Raw genomic sequence first — 23,119 nt, forward strand, 5'->3', positions numbered from 1 at the left:
GGTGGCTCACGCCTGTAATCTTAGTGACTCAGGGGGCTGAAATCTGAGGTTCATAGTTTAAAGTCAGCTTGGGCAGGAAACTCCATGAGGCTCAGATCCCCAATTAATCACCAGAAAATGCTGTGGCTCAAAGTGGTAGAGTGCTAGCCTTGAAGTGGAAAAAGCTCAAGGGCCGGTCCAGGATCCTAAGTTCAAGCTGCATGACCAACCAAAAAAAAAGATAATTTAAACAAGAAATTCCAAAGAATTTGTAATAAGATGGTCCAGAATCTTTGGTCCTGGAGAAAGACAGGAGAGCGGTAAGAATTCTGGGCACATATGATACCTTTTAAAGGACCTTACTTTCGTTGAGAAGCCACTGCTTCTCAAAACATACAGATGTGTTGGTGTGTGCATGGATACAGATACTTGTATATATGTGTGTATGATGTATATGTGCATGTTCTGTACCTGTGGTAACATAGTGACCCAGATTATTTTTGGAATCTTAGCAAATGCTTTATTTTAGCTTTTTAAAGAACTCCCAGTAAATATTAGTTGGCTCTGAAGCACTGACGTGAACCTAATTTAGCTGACTAAAACATGATACAATTCAAAGTTTGTCTTTAAGGACATTTTTGCTTTAATTAGTGGCTAAAGTTTCTCTCCATCTATGAGCCTACTAATCTTTCTTTCTTTCTTTTTTTTTTTGCCAGTTCTGGGGCTTGAACTCAAGGCCTGGGCTCTGTCCTGGGACACTTTTTGCTCAAGGCTCATGCTCTGCCACTTGCGCCACAGCACCACTTCTGGCCTTTTCTGAGTATGTGATACCAAGGAATTGAACCTAGGGCTCCATGCATGCTAGGCGAGCACTCTAGCACTAAGCGATGCTCCCATCCTGAACCTACTAATTTTTCATTTGCTTCCCAACTGTGACTTTGGAGGTGATCCCAATTCTCATGACCTATGCTTCATCAGCCACAGTGTTTATCACAATATAATTCTAAGGATAATGTCTAGTTCATGAATAGACCTATATAAAAACTCAAAAAGTGCCAGGTGCCAGTGACTCATGCCTGTAATCCTACTTAGGAGGCTGAGATCTGAGGATTGCATTTTGAAGCCAGCCCAGGCAGGAAAATCCATGAGACACTTATGTGCAATATTAGCCATCAAAAAAGCCAGAAGTGGAACTGTGGCTCAAGTGGTAGAGTGCTAGTCTTGAGCACAGGGACAGTAACTAGGCACATGCTCATATACATGCACAGACAAAAGGCAAACTAGGTTAATGAAACTGGGACTATCAGGTCTATGTATGTTTTGTTATGAGGTGTTTTTCTTTTTTTGTAGGTCATGGAGCTTGAACTCAGCCTGTGCTGTCCCTTGAGCCAATCCCCACTTCCCGTTTTCTAGAGGTTAATTGAAGATAAGAATCTCAGGTCCTTTTGTGCCTGGGCTGGCTTTGAACCTTAATCTTCAGAGCTCAGCCTCCTGAGTAGTAGGATTACAGGCGTGAGCAACCACGCCCGCCTAGTTATGAGGTGTTTCTTACAGGCCAGTAAATTCTCTGTGCCACAATAAATGTCCACTCTTTAGAATGTATTCTCTGTTGCTTTTAGTAGTTCTTGAGATGAATATTCCTACTGCATGCTGAAAAATCAGTGCTTGGAAATAAATGGAAGTCCTTTTTGGTGCTCTGAGAAAGGATGGGATGACCATGATTTCATCTTCTTGTAATAGGAGGTAAGGACCAACTGGAAACAGGGTTGTGGCCAGACACCACATCCTGAAGAGAGCAGGTGGCTCAGTGAGCCTTGTAGAAACCACATCCTTCAGTAACAAGGCCGTACTTAAAGGTAACCAATGGCTTGGGAGTACACTGAACTGAATGAGGGTTAACACTGCCCCTGTTTGAGAGAAGTCATTATCTTCACAATGTGATATCATAATATGGATGAAATAAGACATGTCTACTCTTTCTGAACACCAACCTTCCAATGTCTTGAACTCATGACAGGTCAGATGGAACATTTTTAAAAGGCCAATTGTGGCCATTTTAGATGCTAGCTTGGACAGACTAAAATAACTTTGTAATTGAAACACAGAGGTTCAGATATGAATAAGTTTGCCTTGCATCCTCTGGTTTTTAGCTCTGAGGCTAATTGATGGGACCTTAATTTTAACTCCAAGCATTCATTTAACAAATGCACAATGGATACTCACACAAATATCAAGAAAACTTAGCATAAGACATGACGTGAATTAGAGGAAAGTAACATTTGAAGGAGATAGGTCATAAAGGGTCAGAGCAAAAGACACAGATGATCCAGGAAGCAATTAGAACTATTAGTCAAAAGCACTTTGACTTGGCCAAAAGAAGTAGAACTCTGAAGAGGAGAAAGATGGAAAAGATGAATGAGAATGCAAGAAAAGTCCTAGTGACTTGAATAAGGAAAGTCCAAAGGGGCCACCTTTTAAGAAGAATTTTGCAACATACTCTATTAATAACTCTTGAAAAGTCTCCCTGACAAAATTATTTTGCTAGTCTAGTATTCTGACATTTCTTTTCTGTTCATTTCTTTTTTTGTGGGTCATGGGGCTTGAGCTCAGCCTGGGTGCTGTCCCTGAGCTCTTCAGCTCAAGGCTACCACCCTACCCTTGAGCCAAGACTCACTTTCCATTTTCTGGAGGTTAATTGAAGATAAGAGTCTCAGGTCCTTTTGTGCCTGGGCTGACTTTGAACCTTGATCCTCAGATCTTAGCCTCCTGAATAGCTATGATTATAGGCATGAGCCACCGCACCCCACCTGGCTTATGATACTTCGTTTCTACTAGTTGCAAAAAGACTTCCTAATTTCTTAGAGAAAAGTAAATATAAATTTTCCTTCTATTTCAATTAGAGAACTCAGTATCATTTAAACCACAAAGAATTTATTCTGATATTGCAGCCATAAAAATTAGTGTAATGAAGTTCAGAGCTTTCAAACAGAAAAAAATATGGCCTTGATTTCTTTCATAGTCAGTTTCCACTCTCTCAGACCGAGAACAGGAAACTCCGCCTAGGTGAAGTTAAAAGTACACAAAAACTGGGAACTGGGTGTTAGTGGCTCACACCTGTAATTCTAGCTACTATGGAAGCTGAGATCTGAAGATTGAGGGTCAAAGGCAGCCAAGGCAGAAAAGTCTGGGAGATGCTTATCTCCAATTAACCAGTAAAAATATGGAAGTGGAGGTGTTCAAGTAGTAGAGTGCCAGCCTTTAGCAGAAAAAGCTAAGGAAGAGTGTGAACCTCTGAGTTCAAGCTTCAGTTCCAGCACAAAGAAAACAAAGGCAAACAAAACTGGACTGGATTCTAGTTTACTTGTCATTAGGTTCCCTTGTTGACCTACATGGACAAGCAGTAATTTTTGTTCTCAAAACCAGAGAAAGAAATAAAGCAAATTCACTGGGTGCTATATTAGGTATGCCACTTAGCTTCTGTGAGCCTCAATTTCTGCCCCTTTTCACCAAATGTTCTCTCTCCTTTGCATTCACTAAGCCTGTTTGGACCACTCTGATTCATGGTTTTCTTACTTCTGTTATTCAGAGAGCATCTGAAGTCCGTGGCACACATCATATTCATTTTATTATTAGTCTATAAATTCTTGGCCTGCTTGTGGAATCATCTGGATTTCTAGAGACCATTCATCACTTTTGTGATTCCACATGCTACTAGAAACACTCTGGAAGCACTATTAAATATTGGTTAAGTGAAAGCACTGTTGAAAATATCGACCAGTGAAAATCCAAACAATAGCCAATCTTGGGAGTTGTCCTTTTCAGAGTTACTTGTGCTTCCCCTCTCCCTTTGTCTAACATTCTAAATTTCTAGAGAAAAGCAGTGTCTACCTGATTAAGATGTTAACTGCTAAAAAATTAGTTTTTCAGATTTCCAGGTCCCAGAACATCTGGTGACCTTCAAAATAACATGAGGATGGACAATGCACTTCTTGTTCTTTTAGTCCTGTGTATCTAACACAAATCATACAAACTTGCAAACATTAAAATTGCAGAAAAGTAGTATATTTGTAACAAGCTCTAGAAGTCAAGGTCTCCTGGGAAGTTTTTGCCAGAGCACACCTGGAAGATGACTAGACATTCTTATTTCCTGTTTGTCTCGCTGCACAGCCTTTCTTTCCTTATAAATTCTTTCCATCTACCTGATTTCTCCATGAAGGGAGCTTTGAGGAGGACAGCTCCTTCTTCAGCTTCTTGGGGTCCAACCGTTGAGTCGATATGTTTTCCTTCTCATTGTCTACTGAGTATTAGCTTTCTAGTGGTAAGCAGACCTTTTGTCTGGTAATAAGAACTGATAAAACTTATCTGTCATTTAGATACTTGGTGTGACAATAACTTTGATGCTTTGGTTCACAGATAGTGAGTATCTGTGGTAGGCAAGTTTCCAAGTTGGCTTCCCTTCAACCACTGAATCAAGCTGGCTCTGAGTGACCAATACAATATTTGCAGAAGTGACAGTGCCCACTTTCAAGGCTAGATTTAAAAAAAAAGCATTGCAGAAATGGACTTGTTCTAATTACTAGCTCTGAGAGGAGGAATTCATGCTGAGAGGACAGATGGTCTTTATGGTCTTGGAAAACTTATATGTTCTTTCTGATCTTCAGGTTTCCTGGACTTTAAAATGAAGGTAGTTATTTCTGAGGCTCTTGTGGAGATTAAATAAGACTTCAATGTAAATGAAGTAACAAAAGTGATGGCATATAGGAAGTTCAGAAATTTGACGGATTAATGGTAATGATATTAAAAGCTGCAGTAGCAGCAACTGGATGAATGTGAGATGTGGAACAAATAGAGAAATCAGCAATGAGTCCTAAGTTTTAAGCCTAAACCAGTGAAAGGATGATCATTTACTGAATTTGAGAACAAAGGTGAAAAGTAAGCACACTGGACTAACGATGTTTAGACCCCAACATGTAATATTAAAACTACATTTTAGTCACTTAAAAACAACATTCATTTCGATTCTTCAAATATGTGTGTTTGTGTATCAGTGTGAGTGTGTGTGTGTGTGTGTGTGTGTGTGTGTGTGCTGTTGGAGATCAAACATAGGGCCTCAGGAATACTGGAATACTAGTAACTACCATTGAGCTACACTGCCAGTGCCAAATTGTTTTAGTAGAGCTAAGTAGTCCTTCCTGGAACAAGACAATTGCCAAAGTAAAAATGATTGAAATTCTAGAAGCCAAATTACTCTGAAATCAATGGCCATGCAATGCTGGATAAGTTACTAGTCTGAATTAAATGATGGGAAGTATTGCAAAGATATACAGTAAGCAGAACAAAAGCCAGATACTTTAGGAACTTCTCATTTTTGTTTAGAGAGAAATATTTTATGTAATCAACATAAAGTAAGGTAAGTGCTATGGGTTACAGAAATGGCAAAGTAGATTTGTTAATTTAAAATGAATATTTAATGATAACAAAATGCTTAGGCTTGATGAAAGTAGATTTGTGCTCTGTCAGATCCCCCCACTGGTTTATCTAAGGAAGGGTAGGTCGTGCTTCATGGAGGTCTAGCTGTCCAGCTGTCCAGCTATTCATGTTAGCTTTCACCTAGTACTTCACAGACTGACTAAGCAATTTTATTTATTTTTTCTTTTCTTTGAGTAGTTGTGCAAAGGAGCTGCCATTTAACAAAGCAGTTTATGAATACAATGCATCTTAATGACTAAACATTTGCTTTCACAATTCTTTGTAATTATTCATTCGATTTGAGGTATATTTACCACTTCCCTGGATACCCCCAATTTTATCATGAAGTCATCTGAACAATGGACTACATTTAATCTGAATATAGGCTGCACAGGGCAATTAGAGTAGAGTGAATTAGTTCAATATAACCAAAGTAGAAGCCAAGACTCAGGGTGCAGCTGGAGCTTACAGTAGCTTCTTCAACTTTAAAACCAAGTGCCATAACCCACAAATGACCATGATGTTCTAATCTAGCTCAGTGTTACCTGACTCTAGTAAGCTGCTCTAAGTAAGAAGATGAAAATGAACTGCAAATTAGCCATGCACAAATGATTTCACAGAAAATCTCACAAACAAATTTGTACCAGTATTTTACTTGTAGAGTGGTTCTCTGTGCCACTGTGTTACACAAAACTAGCTAGTAATGGGGGGATTGAACCTTTGAACTTAACTTCAGCCAATTATGCTAATAAAGCTAACTGGGGGCGTTCAGGAAATAATCATAAGGAAGTACAATATATATGCTTAATGTTCAGTAACTTCCTCTCATTAGTCTAGAGAAACAGGGAAATAAAGGTTTTTTTTTGAGAAGGCAGCTGCTACATTTACTATAACTATTGAATTTATTCAGTATTCTCTTTTGTTAAAAAATCTATTGAATATTCTCTTCAAACCCCTTTCCCCTATCATAGCTAAAGACATACAAGAATATATTTATACCAACTGAAAATCTTGGAAGACTGAAGATCAGAGAAGTGAGAGTCTGAAATTTGCATCACTACCCTGAACAGTACAACCTTAGTTGGCATAAACTACTCATGCTGGTAAGGGCGATTCTTTATTCACATTTAACTGAAAAGTAAATTATATAAAAACTCTAGGAAAAACTAAAATGTTTATATATTTTAAACATTTTATCATTAAAAAGGCTGTCAGCATATTACCTATGTAAATAATTGTTAATACCTGTTAGACTTGTAGAACATTTTTCATTTGACAGATGAGCATTGTATACACAATGTATACAAGAGCGACTGGATACAGACGTTTTGCTAAAGGTATGCAGACCTGGTGACATTTTTTTCGTATTTGTAACATGTTATTCTGATTTGATTTAATGGTATTTTCCAAAGTTTATAAAATAATTTTCTAATAGCTTTAAAATCAAAGTTTACTATCGTTGACAAAAAATGTGAGAAGCTAAAGATGGTGCACTTATGATCCTTGCTATCTTGAGTTTTCTGCAGACTCAACATCATCTGTCTGAAAAAGCTAGGTCCTTTGAAAAGTCTTTTACCTCCCATTTGTTTGGAACAACAGACAGCATACTGTTCCCTCTGCTGTATTAAGTATATTATGTAGTATCTACATAAGGCGTGGGTTATTGCTTTTCTTCAATACTGGAATAAAAAGAAGCTCCATTCCCAATGCATAATGAAAATTATTTGAGCAGATGAATTTCTCTTGGCTCACAATATTGTTTGACTGCTTTTTTTTTTGCCAGTCCTGGGGCTTGAACTAAGGACCTAGGCACTGCCCTTGGACACTTTTTGCTCAAGGCTAGCATTCTGCCACTTGAGCCACAGTGCCACTTATAGCTTTTTCTGTGCATGTGGTACCAGGGAATCCAACCCAGGGTTTTGTGCATATGAGGCAAGCACACTACGACTAGGCTACACTCCCAGGCCTGTTTGATTGATTTTTAAACCCAGTGAAATTACAGAGGTAAGATTTTGTATACTGAAAGCTGCACAGTAACTGAAACCAGACTACACAGTTATAAACTCATTCTGAGGCATAGGGACCATTTAATCAATAAAATGGTAAAAAGAAAGGGTTAGACATGAACAAATGGTCTCAATATTTGAAACCAGAGACAGTGAATAGCAATTAAGTTTTAAAGTCATTTATGTACATTGTTTGGTTTAAAAATTATTTTGAAGCCAGGTGCTGGTAGCTCAGGAAAGGAGGTTGAGATCTAAGAGTCTGTCTGTGAGACTTATCTCCAACTAACCACCAAAACTATTTTTTTTAAAAAAAGGAGTCCGGAGCTGGATACTGGTGGCTGCTACTCAGGAGGCTGAGGTCTGAGGATTGTGGTTCAAAGCCAGCCTGGGCACTGAAGAACCTAAAGAATGTGAGACTCTATTCTCCAATTAAACACTAGAAAACCGGGAGTGGCAATGTGGCTCAAGGGGTAGAATGGTACTCTTGAAGAGCTCAGGGACAGCGCCCTGGCTCAGAGTTCAAGCCCCATGATCAACAACAACAAACAGAGACAGAGTGGAGCTGAGCTGTGGCTCAAGAATTAGAGAACTACCCTTGAGCAAAAATCTTAGGAACAGTGCCTAGGCTGAGTTCAACCCCTCCCCCCACTATTTCAAAATTATAATACACATGAAAAAAATTCCCTATTTTTACAAAAGTTGACATACAAATTTAATGTAATCCAAGATGCAGAAAATAAATAAAACCATGATTCCGAAGAAGCAAAATAGGTCCAAGGAGCTAGATACTGAGATGGGAAGGTTGTATATGGTAGTTTCGTTTGTTTATCAAAAGAGAGAACCCTTGTTATAGTTCATGAAAGAGAATATTGTGCCCCAAGAGGTATCGTAAAGAGCACAGAGAAATGTGGCATGTTCTACATAAAATAATGATTCTTGTTTGACCAGAATCCAGTAATGTTCTTTTGTTATTCTTACCTGAAAAAATAAGGAAACAAGGAGACAAATATAAAATGGAATTTGTATGTGATTCTTCAGCACTTTTATGTGCAGTTCTGCAGGAATATTTACAAATAAGAGGTAAAAAAGCAAAGGCTACACTTGGATTTATGCTGTGTTGAATACGTCAAATCCTCTAAACTAATAAACACAAATCCTGAAAAAAAATGGGTACTAAGTTACGTGTGAGAACACACTAAGGACATTCAACCCATCAAGCTTAGCAGTTACAGAAATATATTTCAATTTTCTATTGAAGTATGACAATTTAGCATTAACTGTTTGAATTTGAAAAGTATTCGTGCCCTTTGATAATAAGCCTGAAAATTTGCTTTGCTTTCTTTCTTTCTTTTTCTTTTTTTGTCTGTCATAGGGCTTGAACTCTGGACCTGGGCATTGTTCCTGAGCTCTTCAGCTCAAGGCTATTGCCCTACCCCTTGAGCAACAGTGCCACTTCCGTTTTTCTGGTGGTTAATTGGAGATAAGAGTCTCACAGTCTTGAGTGCCCAAGCTGGATTTGAACTGAGATCTTCAGATCTCAGATTACAGGCATGAGCCACAGCACTCAGTGTTGCTATGCTTTCTTTCTGCTCCTTTTGTTCAGTTCACATGGAACTGAATTTATTTCTGAACTATGAAAAGGGAATAATATAATAGATAAGTGTTTTAATCTAGACATTAATACACCAATATTTAAAACTATTTCTATATAATTGTGTTAATTTAAAAAATCAGTTTTAGCTGTCCATTAATGTGGCCACAAAATACTTTTGTAACATTTTCCTTCATCAGCATATATTGCTTATGAGTGTTTTAAGTTTTTCTTAAAAATTACATATGTAGGGGCTGGAAGTTTGGCCTAGCGGTAGAGTCCTTGCCTAGCATGCATGGAGACCAGGGTTCAATTCCTCAGTTCCACATACATAGAAAAAAGCCAGAAGTGGTGCTGAGGCTCAACTGGTAGTGCACTAGCCTTGAGAAAGTCCAAGGACAGTGTTCAGGTCCTGAGCTCAAGCCAAGGACTGGCAAAAAAACCCCCCTACATTTCTAGGCAAGATCTAATTTCACACATTGCTTCACTGTCTAAGAAATATTAAATTCTTGTAATAAAAACGTGGTAAAATTCAAGAAATTTAACTATTTGCATACAATTTTGTTTTCTAGACAAATGCACTATTCATTCTCATAAGTACTTTGTTTTGCTTTTATCTCAACTGAACAATTGGGATTACATAAGGTAAGAAGCCATATGTGTTTCCATTCATATATTTTGTTGCTATTTTATTTGCTCTCATGCTTTTTAAATGCCCTCTCTCATGTTAGTATTAAATATCTTCAATTCTGTTCCAGATCCTAGGACAAAATCCAAAAAAATCTGATATAAATGAATAACTCGACATGCATTCAGCCATCGGTGATCTCTTCTATGGCTTTGCCGATCATTTACATCCTCCTTTGCATTGTTGGTCTTGTTGGAAACTCGTTCTCTCAGTGGGTATTTTTAACAAAAATAAGTAAGAAAACATCAACACACATCTACCTGGTACATCTTGTCACTGCAAACTTACTTGTGTGCAGCACCATGCCTTTCATGAGTATCTACTTCCTGAAAAGTTTCCATTGGAAATATCAATCTTTTCAATGTAAAGTAGTCAATTTTTTAGGAACTCTATTCATGCATGTAAGTATGTTTGTCAGTCTCTTAATTTTAAGCTGGATTGCCATAAGCCGCTATGCTACCTTAATAAAAAAGGATTCCATGGAAGAGATCACTTCCTGCTATGAGAAACTATTTTATGGTCATTTACTGAAAAAATTTCGCCAGCCTAAGTTTGCAAGAAAACTGTGCATTTATATTTGGGGAATTGTACTGGGCATAATTTTTCCCGTTATCCTATACTATTCAATTGTGGAGGCCACGGAAAGTAGAGAAAGCCTGTGCTACAATCAGCAGATGGAACTAGGAGCCGTGGTCTCTCAGACTGCAGGTCTCATTGGAACCACATTTACTGGATTTTCATTTTTGGTTGTACTAATATCATACTATTCTTTTGTCAGTCATCTACGAAAAGTAAGAACCTGTACATCCATTACAGAGAAAGATTTGACTTACAGGTCTGTGAAAAGACATGTTTTGGTCATCCAGATCCTACTAATAGTTTGCTTTCTTCCATACAGTATTTTTAAACCCATTTTTTATGTTCTGCACCAAGGAGAAGACTGTAAGCAGTTAAATTATTTAATAGAATCAAAAAACGTCCTCACTTGTCTTGCTTCAGCCAGAAGTAGCACAGATCCCATTATATTTCTTCTATTAGATAAAACATTCAAGAAGACACTGTATCATCTTTTTTCAAAATCGAACTCACCACATATACAACCACATGGATGATTTGTGGATGGAAAAGAACATGAAATAGAAGGGTATTCATATGACTCTCCTAGGGACACTAAACAATACTTCATGGCTTGGTTGACAATGGGCCCTGAGAAAACATCCAGATTTTCAAAAATAAATAAATAATATGCCCTTAATATTGGACTTGCAGTTCTACTTATACTGAAAGTTGAAATGGCAGAAACCTTCAGAAATAACTATACTAAAATTATCCAACTACATATGAAATCAACTGACAATTTTTTTGTTTAAACTCAATAATAGATCTTCTTTACAAAACACAGTGTTTAATGACTGCAGAATAAAGAAGCAAATAGTTTATGGAGTCATCTGCTTTCTATTACTTAGAATGCAAGGGTCCATCTATGGTTAGTGTTTATTTCAGTGGTAACTTTAAGAATGAGTACAAGAAGCTGGACGCGGTGGCTCATGCCTGTAATCCTAGCTACTCAGGAGGCTGAGATCTGAAGATCACAGTTCAAAACCAGCCTGGGCACTAAAGTATGTGAGACTCTTATCTCCAATTAACCACCAGAAAACCGGAAGTGATGCTGTGGCTCAAGGGATAGGGCGACAGTCTTGAGCTGAAGAGCTTAGGGACAACGCCCAGGCCCAGAGTTCAAGTCTCAGACCAACAAAAGAAATACAAGTACAAGAAAGAATGAGTATGAAATTTTTTTACTTAGGAATTATCATCATCATCATAATGATATAGTGCAAAGATTCAAGATGTTATAAACATTATTTGCCAATCATTTGTTTGGTCTTTTCTGGGGCACTCTTCATAGATTCCAAATTTATTAAGGTGTGATTTTTAAATATGATTAAATACTTGGATTAAGTATTGTCAAAATGAAAAGCTAAAATGTGATTGTATGATTATCTTCATCAAATTTTGTGTTTTTTTCTATATAATGTTATTAATGACAATATCTACCATATAGCTATATCCAATTAATTTTTGTGAATGAATGTTAAAATACTATGAACAGTATAATGTACCATTATTTGTGGTATATTATGGCTCCATCTCTTGTTCAGTAGGACAATCCTGGGTAAATTATTTTCTTCTTTATATGTTAAATTCTCCAGTTGTTAAGTAGGAAATATGATCATATTCATAGACACTTTTAGAAAAGCACACAATGCTACAACTTTGAGGAAATATCACTTACTGAGCACTTGCTGTGTGCTGACCACTGTACTTACAGACTGGGAATTCTTTTTTTTCCAAATATTTTTATTCACCAGATAGAAGGTGCATTACTTCACAAACATTGATACCGTTTCTCATGTCTTAGTCCCCATTTCCCTCTGCCCACCCACGCTCCTCATCTTGTTTTCCCCCTTCCCTATCTGATTTCAAATAACCAAATACACATATATACAATATATCAGATAACAAGGTAAAATACTGTAACAATATGAGACAGCAAAAGAGATGAGAGATAACATAGTACATTATGGGCAACAATCACTCATTATATGGCTTTTGTTTCTATATCCTGGAGGTCCTTACATTTAGTGTCATACTATATGGCCTTATGAATCTAGGTTTTGTTCTATTGTAAATCTCTGTTAGGAGAGCCCAAGGTTTCTACTGATTATGACAAATGAGGGAAACCATTGAGCCTATGTTCCTTTGAGTCTGGCTTACTTCACTTACTATGATTTTTTCTAAGTCTTCCCATTTCCTTATGAATGGGACGATGTCACTCTTTCCGATGGCAGCATAAAATTCCATTGTGTATAAGTACCACATCTTGTTGATCCACTCATTAACTGAGGGGCATCTGGGTTGGTTCCATATCTTTGCTATGGTAAATAGTGCTGCAATGAACATTGTTGTGCTGGTGGATTTAGTATGCCCTTGTTTCTGGATGATTGGGTAAATGCCAAGTAGTGGAATTGCTGGGTCATAGGGGAGTTCTATGTTTAGTCTTTTGAGGAGCTGCCAAACTGCTTTCCATAGTGGTTGAATGAGTTTGCACTCCCACCAGCAATGTAGTATGGATCCCTCCTGGCCACATGCCCTCGAGCATCTGTTGTTATTACTTTTCCTGATCCTGGTCATTCTAACTGGAGTGAGGTGGAATCTTAGGGTTGTTTGATTTGCATTTCTTTTATGGCCAGAGATGTAGAGCATTACAGACTGGGAATTCTATTTATATGCTTTATACATATTAATCATCACAATGATAAGTTATGCCAATTACTGATGAAAAACTAAAGTATATAGTTAAGAAAGTTATCCTAATTTTCTTCAATATATAAACATTGCTTAATGTCCATTTCTTTCTTTCATGTAATCTTGCCAGTAAAACAAATGATGATGAATATATTATGTATTATATATAGTAATTGAAATAAAATATGTTCTGTCTTCCCCAAAAGATAACAAACATCTCTGAAGCTATTTCTATTTATTCTTTCTTGGTACCTGCAATCTCTTCTCAGATAAGAAGCTATCAAGGGCTGGCTCATGTAATAGAGTGCCTGCCTAGTTCAAACCCCTGACTTCAAGCCCCAGTACCACAAACAAAAAGAACAAATAAAAAACAACTGAACAGTCAGCGCTGGTGGCTCACACCTGTTATCCTAGCTACTCAGGAGGATGAAATCTGAGAACTGCGGTTCAAAGCCAGTCCAGGCACCAAAGTGAGATTCTTTTCTCCAATTAACCACCAGAAAACTGGAAGTGGCGTTGTGGCTCAAAGTGGTAGTGTGATAGTCTTGAGCTGAAGAGCTCAGGGACAGCGCATAGGCACAGAGTTCAAGCCCCATGAACCACAAAAAACAAAACAAAACAACAAAAACCCAACAAAAAACAATTGAACAAAGGAATCATTAAATGTGGTCTGTTTGATGGGAACTACTTCAAGACTTTTTTTTCTCCCTATGTTAATTCCTTTAGTGCTCAAAAAGAAGTTTAAAAGTAAATTCACATAATATTTCTAGGCATTTAATCTCACAGCATGTTTTGTTTTAGGATTACACCTACAGTGGCTGTATAATTCAGTCTATATATTCCCTAAGAGCCATGTTCACAATCACTATCAGGTGTTCAGAGACATTGTATCACTTTCATAAAAAAAGCTAGTAAATATTGTTATTTTAATTTCAATGCTGAATTAGGAGGTGAAGATGTTAAGAGGAAACTCTTGATCACAGTCTTACTTCAAGTATTTAGAATGTATAGCTGTTCTTCAATTGTAGCAACTGAATTTCTGGATCAGTAGATTATGAAGAGAAAAGGAGACCTGGGAAATTAAGGTGATTCCCTGTGTACTGAGTGTTGTAGCAAAATGGAGTTTTCTGCTTGTTTGAAAGGTGGTCTTGCTATATAATCTAAGTTGGATTCAAATTTGTAATCCTCCTACTTCGGCCTTGTAAAAGCTGAGATTACAGATGTGTTTGTCACTACTCCAGTGAGTTTTCTAGGTTTAAGAACAGTAGGAAAATAAGTACGTGCAATTTTCCTTCAAATTACTCATTTGGGTAGAAACCTCCCAGTTAAACAGCTTTTATTAAACTATATACTAAACACATTAACTATCATGATTACTTTTCTTTTTGCCAGACCTGAGGTTTGAACTCAGGGCCAGAGCACTATCCTTGGGTTTTCTCAAGGTTAGGGCTCTATTACTTGAGCCACAGCACCACTTCTGGCTTTTTTTTCTATATATGTGGTACCAAGGAATCAAACCCTGGTCCTCATGGATGCGAGGCAAGCACTCTACCACTAGGCCAAACTCCTGGCCTATCATGATTACATTTATACCATAGGTACTTTATTTTTTTGGTGTATGTATTTGAAGAACTAGCTAATTAATGTTATAGTAATCATTTTATATAAAATATGACTCTTTCTGGTTGATCATGGGGCTTGAACTCAGGCCCTGAGCTCTTTTGCTTAAGGCTAGCACTCTATCATTTTTGAGCCACTGCTCCACTTCTGGTTTTCTGGTACTTAACTGGAGATAAGCGTCTCATGGATTTTCCTGCCCTGGCTGGCTTTGAACCATGCTCCTCTAATTTCAGCCTCTTGAGTATCTAGGATTATAAGTGTGAGCCACCAGTGTGTGGAATGGAATATTACTTTCTACATTTATACTAATTTTAAAGTTTAGATTTCAGAAAAATAGTATTTTAATGTGTTCATGCGTGTTACAGTCATACAAATTTGAGGTTTCAGAAATCTCTAATTTTTCTTTACAGGTCATCAAGATTATATTTTAACTTTAGAAAACAGGAATGGCATGTTTATTTCCCCCTTTATTCCTACCACATGCACACTCTCATTAGGGTAGCTTTGAATTGGTTAATCAGGAACACAAATTATGAAGAATGAACAAGCAAAGTTCTGAATAAACTACTCAACTTGAAATGGAATCTGGCCTTCCTGGGCCTGAGCAGAAGATGACCCACCTAGTTCTGATTGGTCAATGACATGGGAAGATATAGTGAGAGACAAGCTTTCCGGTAAATCACAAAGGCATGGTTCACTGAGCATTCCAATCATGCAGTCTAACTTCTCTGTGAACTTCCAAATTCCAATGGAATTGATACTACTGCAGTCATTTACCACTGCTACAAAAGTTTTGCATCTGATAGAAAAATATACTGATTATGTGATACATGCCACTCCTAGTTTGAGAAAAAAGTGAAGAGTCACTTCTGACATGCAAGAAACCCACATTCATTTTCTTAAAAAGTAAATCAGGAGTTGATTATTTTCTGGGAGGCATGGGGTAAAAGAAACACAGTAGTTATAGTAACAGCCCTGGCAGGAAAGTCCAAAAGACTCTTATTTCCAGTTACCACCACAAAAAAAGGCAGAAGTGGAGCTGTGGTGGAAATGGTAGAGCACTAACTTTGAACAAAAGCTCAGAGACAGTTCTCAGGGTCTGTATTCAAGCCCAAGGACTGGCTCCCTCATTCCCAACCCCCTCAAAAAGAAATGAAAAGTAAGTTGATGGTAACTTTACAATTTGTGTGAATTTTAAAATATGATTATGAAAACCCTACATTCAAGGTGAATGCAAAAGTAATGCTTCAAGATTATCCAATGTGCTTCCTATAAGAAAGAACAAAATACTAACCAGGCACCCATAGTTCACAGCCAAAAACTGGAAGTGGCAACATGGCTCAAAGTAGTAGAGCTGTAGCCTTGAACAAAAGAGCTCAGGGACAGTGACCAGGCCCTTAGTTCAAGACTCACGACCACCAGCACCAAGAAAAGGATAAAGTAAGTAAGCTTATATTTTAAGGCAATTTTATTCATTTATTTATTGTGCTGTTTCTGGGCCTTAAACTCAGGGCCTGGGTTCTGTCACCGAGATTTTCTGCTCAAAGCTAGCACTCTTACCATTTGAACTACAGTCCCACTTCAGCCTTTTTTTGGGTAGTTTTTGGAGATAGGAGTTTCACAGGCTTTCCTGCCTGGGCTGTCTTCATATCTCAATCCTCAGATCTCAGCCTCCTGAGTAGCTAGAAATACAGGCATATATCACCAGCTTCTGGCTAAATTTTGAAGAATATAACATGAGGGACTTTTGGGAATTGTGGTAACAGATGTTAAAGAAACATCAGTGACCAAGAGCAAGAGGAAGGAATACTTTAAGAAATCCACAATACCATAGCAACTGTGTTATGGATGAACATACGTTTATATAAAGTCAAGCTCTCAGCAGGTAAAAGGAGAACTGAGACCAGAAGGGGACCCAAGAGCAGCCAGGCATGTTGAGACGGGCTGTGAGGAAAACCATTTAAAGGAAGCATACCCAGAAACCCTTGGGAAGGAGGCCTCTAGCTGAGTGTATGTGCACCTGGGCTTTGCAAAATTCTGAGAATTAACAACTGAGCACCCCAAACAGCTAGGCCAGAACAGAAAGCGATTGCATATACAGCAAACAGTTTCGAAGGAGCTTGCTGCCATTAACCTCAGTTATTCAAAGCAGGTTTGAATATGTCAGTTACAGAAAACCTGAGTGTTTGCACATGCAGATCATGCCTTGTGAGGCTGACAGCAGGCATAAGAAGAGGCTAGATACTCAGGAGGCTGAGATCCGAAGATGGCAGTTCAAAGTCATCCAGAGCACTAAAATCCGTGAGACTCTTATCTCCAATTAACCACCAGAAGTGGTGCTGTGGCTCTAGGGGTAGGGTGGTAGCCTTGAGCTGCAGAGCTCAGGGACAATGCCCAAGTCCAGAGTTCAAGTCCCACGGGCAAAAAAAAAAAAATAGAAGAGCCTAGAGCATTCAGATGAGACAAGAGTTACGTTTACTTTGACAACTGTGCTATTCCTTCAAAAGTTGTTTTGGATTTAGGGATGAGAAGAAATAAAAGAATTGCTGAAGCAAAGTGTTCCCATACTTTCATTAAAGAATAAAAGGATGATGAAAAATAGAAATTTGCATGTCTTAATTAATGCCTGTAGTGAGGTAAGATGTGATAAATGTAAGTTTGTATCAAGATAATGGGTCTTAACTAGGGACACTATGGTGCCCTAGGCACCTTTGGCAATGGCCACAGACTTTTTTGCTTGTCACACTTGGGGGGCGGTGAGGGTAAGAGGGAGTGTTATTGGCATCTGGGAGTGTAGAATGCTAAGCATGCACTCTCCCACATCCAAGTATTGGCCACCTGATATTGCTAGTGTAGCTTTTAGGAGATCCTTTATATGATGATATAGCTCCCTGAATTTCAAGTACTTCTTAGGTCATTTCATGTGAGACAGATTCTTCCAAGGCAAGGGGTTTGTACTATAGGTCATATGGTACTAAATATTTAAATACTCAAACCTAACTAAACATCCCATTTAGGCTCAATTATAATGATTTAAAAAATGGCCACTGAGCAGAGAAAAAGTACATTATTATTCAATATAATAGAATATTTGGGAAACATACTGCTTTTGTATCTCGTAAGAAGATAATGTGGGGTAAGGGAGAGAGAGAGGCAAGGAAAGAATAGGAAACTATTCTTGAGTAGATTCAACAGGCAATAAAGTAATCTAATATTTCCTAAGAGAAATGAAGTATTACCAGGCTGTTCTATTTCCTTTACTAACTTAGCAAAAACTTTAACTTCAAACCCAAAATCTGTGGGGGCATTGGTGGCTCATGCCTGTAATCTTAGCTACTTAGGTGCCTGAGATCTGAGGATTGCAGTTTGAAAACAGCCTGTGCAGAAAAGTCTGTGATTAACCACCACAATTAACCACCAGGAAAGTTGGAAATAGAGTTGTGGTTCAACTGGTAGAGCACTAGCCTTGAGCAAAAAAGTTCAGGGACAACGTCCAGGTCCAGAGCTCAAGCCCCATAAGTGATATGCATGCACATGGGTGCACACACACACATACACACACACAATCCTCCAGAAAACATAAAGCAACCACTGCATACAAATTAAATCTGCATAGACAAATCACTGACTAGCTACTTGAGTGCAGAGAAAATATGACAGGCTGCTTTAGTGAGAAAAATATTAACAAAGCAAAACTAAATGAAATTTTAAACTGCTAGGCATGGGAAATGCATTTTTCATGAAGGCTTTACAATGGCTATCTTTTTTTCAGATATTTTTCTATTGTAATTAATAGAAGGGTTACATTATACTCACCAGATAGAAGGTGCATTACTTCACAAACACTGATACCCTTTCTCATGTTTTGGTCCCCATTTCCCTCCCCCCCACCCCGTCCTTCATCTTGTTTTACCCTCTTCCCTATCCTATTTCAAATAATCAAATAAACATATATACAGTATATCAGACAACAAGGTAAAATATGAGATAACCAAGGGACAGCAAAAGAGATGAGAGGCAACATAGTACATCAAGGACAACAATCACTCATTATATGGCTTTTGTTTCTATATCCTGGAGGTCTTTTCATTTAGCGTCATTCTATATGGCCTTATGTATCTAGGTTTTGCGCTATTGTAATCCTCTGATAGGAGAGTCCAAGGATTGTACTAATTATTACAAATGAGGGAAACCATTAAGCCTATGTTCCTTTGAGTCTGGCTTTCTTCATTTAATATGATTTTTTCCAAGTCTTTCCATTTCCTTACAAATGGGGTGATGTCGTTCTTTCTGATGGCAGCATAGAATTCCATACAATGGCTATCTTATGGGAGTAACATTTAATAGGGACCCAAATCAAACTAGGATCAATCAAGTTACCAAAGTTGCAATAGGAAATTCTATTGACACAATGTTTCAAATATATCTGGAGGCTCTTTTTCTCTGTTTTAACTACCTTCACTGTGACCATTGTGGTCATACTCATTGTCTTTTTACTTATTCACTCTCCTTTTTGCTCATTTGGACTCAGCCTTACCAGCTTCCTTGCTGTTCAGGCCATCTGTGTGTCCCTGACCTACTCTCTACCCAGAATACCCCTCCCTTAGATATCAGCTAAGTTATTTTAAGTCCTTGCTCAGATGCCTGGTGTCTTCTCAACAAGTCCCATTCTGACCACTCTATGTATAAAGACCCCTTCTTTCCCGCTCCCTAGTCTTGAACTATTCTTTTTGTTCTTGTAGTCCCTCTTTTACCTTCTAACCCATCACCTAATTTACTTTTTTTCTGCTTATTGGGTATTATCTTTTGCTGAACTAACATAAACTTCAAAAGGGCAGCAATTTGGCTGTTTTGGTCCCAGATGCAGCTTTAGTTCCTGGGACAATGTCTGCCCTACAGTAGAGACTTAGTAAATGTCTTCTGGATGAATGTCTTATGAAAATACTCCCCAACTCAACATTCCCAGTTAGGTAAATGTAAGTTCTGTATTTACTCATGTAAAATGTATAATTTCAGACACCATGAAATTAAGAATATCAGTATTAATATTTGCCCTCTGTTAAATCTCCTTGCCATTTGCGCTTTCGTAGTTTCTCCTTATCAATTTCTAGTCTGAGAATTACTTCTCTTTTCCATTCCTCAGAGGGTTTCTTGGTGCTTCCTCAAAATTACGTGGCATGTACTTTAAAAATAATAAACAAATTTAATATAATCCAATGTAAAACTACTTTGGGGCCTGCCTTGTCATCATAGAACTACTCCAATGACTCAAGGCTAGGCTCTAACATGACCATCTCCAGAAAATCTCTGATTGCATACAGAATACATCCCTACCCTGTAATTATTTTCTGCTCATCTGTGATGAAGGTCACCAAGTTAGTTCGTCCATCCTAGTAAATAACTGCTACTCATCCAAACAAAAGATGAATCTCTATTTCTTCATTTTGAACGAATGTTAGTCTTATGACCTCTCCATTACTGATAATGACAAATCAAATGCACAAGAGGCCTGGGCTTGCCAATTTCTATTTTGCTGTGTGGGAGTCTTGAGCCACTATCTTGCTGGAGATAGGCTCATGTGTAAAGAATGGAAAGTCCTGAATGAGAAACAATAAAGGATCTTAGCTCTCAGTAGTTCCAATCTCCTCAGCTGAGATGCCAGGAGAAGATGGAGTGAAGCCTTGATGGAAAGCAGTCAAGGTCAACAGTCGGTAACAGAAGTAAGCAAATCATAGCAGTTGTTGTCTGAAGTCATAAGTTTTGATATATGTTGATCTCTAGCTGTAGATTATTTCCCTACTGAGACCATACTAGTTTGGGGGTTCTAAGAACAGTCTTCTTTTTTTTTCTGTTGGTCATGGGACTTGAACTCTTGGCCTGGTCATTGTCCCTGAGCTCTTCAGCTCAAAGCTACCGCTCTACCCCTTGAGCAACAGCGCCACTTCTGGTTTTCTGGTGATTACTTGGAGATAAAAAATATTTCAAATTTTAGTGCCCAGACTGACTTTGAACCAGGATCCTCAGATCTCAACTTCCTATGTGGCTAGGATTACAGGTATGAACCACCATGTCCGGCTCTAAGAACAATCTTCTATATGAAGTAGGCAATCAAATATTGTTATATATATAAACCATATATGAATTTGTCTGAATTTTACTTGGTTTGGGTTGTCCTAACAAATGCTATGCTAATCAAAAGCTGACACTATTACTGAAAAATATTATAGCAGAGAACACTGTTATTATAGTTTATCACATGAGGCTCATATAATTATCTGTCTGTAATGAATTCATACAGAATAAAATTACTTCTTGAGCAGAATCTTTAGTGCAATGAAAAAAATCTGATTTCTATATTTAAAATTTTCAAGGTATCTTTTTTCTTATACATAGAGTGAAAATGTCATATATATGAGCATACACATATATTTATCAAAGACATGCATATATGTATATTTTACGTATGTATATACATGTATATACATGTATATGTAACCATTTGTTATAGATGTCTATACATATACACATATATATGGAAATATTTTATTCTATATTAATTTAATTTCTTATATTCATTAAATGTAAAAGAAGCAAACAACAGGTCATTATATTTAAGAATCCTTTCCTTTTTACCTGTCTACAATGCTTACATTGTTTGGGTAACTGAAGAACACTAATAGAAATGCGATGTAGCCATGGGTTGTACAGTATCAAGTTTCCATAATGACAGTATCTATTTCTAACAATGTTTGAAAAGAATGAATACGATAATATATGACTACACTAATGTACATTTTGTAAAGTCCAATGATTTTCATTTGCTAGATATTTTTTGGAATTACTCATGATTCCTCTCAGTTTGTAAAAATAATAATTTCTGTTTAAATTTCTTAATGATAGAAAGTTTAACTTAACTGGATCTATGTTTTTTAAAGCCACTTAAAGTACAATGAAGGAGCCTTCAATAGGTCTTAACAGAAAGCTTTCTCACAATATCTTTGGGTACCGAGATCACACAAGTCAGTGACAAAACAGGAAAGCATGCAAGTACAGCCCAGGTATAGAGAAAATTCAGAGGCTCCCTAGTGAAGATTCTATGCCTTGGGAGGGGCTAAGCATCAAGAGGAAGGCCCCTGCTTTCCTTTCTGGCTGTGTTTTTCTTGACACTGTCAAAGGAGACAAGGACTAAGAGTCGGCATCAACTTGGTAACATCTTGGAAGAGACAGAAAGACTGAATACTGATCATACTGATCCTCTATGTATATATCAACAATCATGACTTCATATAATGTTAGACGATTATCTGTTAAGAAAATATAATGTTGCCTAATCCACATTATAGCATTATGAAAATATAACATTTTACCTCATAGACCGAATTCTAATTTCCCCTCAATTCAGTATAGGATAAAGTTTAGTTTTTCTTATTATTTGCAATTTTCATTTTGTTCTCTCATACTCAATAGCAAAAGAGGAATTATAAAAGCATAGATTGCGTGTAACCTTTAGAAATAAGGAAACTGAAATTAGAAAGTGTTCCTATTAAAATTAGTATAGTGACTTCCCAAGCACAAAGTGGATTTATTTGTGTATATGTGTTTGTGTGCCAGTACTAAGGCTTGAATGCAGGGCCTGGGCCTTGGCCCTTAGCTTTTTCTTTTTAGGCTGGCATTCTATCACTTGAGTCACACCTCTACTTCTGGATATTTTTGTGATTAACTGGAGATAAGCGTCTCATAGACTTACCTGCCCCAACTGGTTTTGAAGCATAATCCCCAGATCTTAGCCTACTGAGTAGCTAGGACAAAAGAGCTCCGGGCTTAATTTTTTTTCTTTCCATAGAAAATTAATATATGTTTATTTGTTTATTTGAAATAGGGAAGGGAGGAAACAAGATGATTGGGAGGGGGAGGGTAACGGGGACAAAAACATGAGAAGGGGTAAAAATGTGCCAGAAGTTAATGCACCTACTACCTGACGAATCTGTCACCCCACTATACATTTACCCAGACCAAAAAAAGAGAAAAGATGCTTGGTAGAATAATATTTAAACAATTATGGTTGTCATTATGATGTTAGTTTCTCTTCATAAACTTTTAAGTGAATGATAATACCACTTACCTTCACATCCCTGTGGATTATGTTATTATCATGACAGTAGCGAAGTGCCTCCAGTATCTGTCTCATATAATGGCTGCAAAAAAAATAAATCTAAAACTGTAAAAACTTTCATTTAATAAACTATAATACTAAGTAACTCTTACCTTCAGATGAGGTGTCTACAGACATTTCATTTGAGCAGAGTAAGACTTAATGAAAAATTGGCAGACCTACAAATTTCTAAACTTCTTGAAGAAAGAATAATTTGCATTTCCCAAGTTAAGCCAAAAGAATCCATGTAAGTTCAGAGGCAAAAATGCTCTAGAAATTGACGATTGCAGTTTAAAATATGAAAAACC

At 37.4% G+C, this 23,119-nt stretch overlaps 2 protein-coding genes across 13 annotated transcripts in view; one reads left to right on the forward strand and one right to left on the reverse strand.

Moving 5' to 3' along the window:
- Positions 1–23,119, reverse strand: part of Cask (calcium/calmodulin dependent serine protein kinase) — a 348,085-nt gene that overhangs the window by 141,859 nt on the left and 183,107 nt on the right. For all 12 annotated transcript variants that reach the window (XM_090326444.1, XM_090326441.1, XM_090326450.1 and 9 more), the window contains exon 5: positions 22,782–22,854. In XM_090326444.1, the coding sequence (XP_090182570.1) occupies positions 22,782–22,854 (73 nt within the window). The remainder of the gene's footprint in view (positions 1–22,781; positions 22,855–23,119) is intronic.
- On the forward strand, positions 9,838–10,845 carry Gpr82 (G protein-coupled receptor 82). Its single transcript, XM_090326540.1, has one exon. It carries the CDS (start codon positions 9,838–9,840, stop codon positions 10,843–10,845), a length of 1,008 nt encoding a protein of 335 aa, XP_090182666.1.

The sequence above is a fragment of the Megascapheus bottae genome, chromosome X, assembly GCF_031878675.1.
Source record: "Megascapheus bottae isolate mThoBot1 chromosome X, mThoBot2.hap1, whole genome shotgun sequence".
Taxonomy (NCBI): Eukaryota; Metazoa; Chordata; class Mammalia; order Rodentia; family Geomyidae; genus Megascapheus; species Megascapheus bottae.

What these genes read in the sequence shown, in the direction of transcription:
- Gpr82 (XM_090326540.1), top strand. Translation starts at nt 9,838, where the DNA reads ATGAATAACTCGACATGCATTCAGCCATCGGTGATCTCTTCTATGGCT.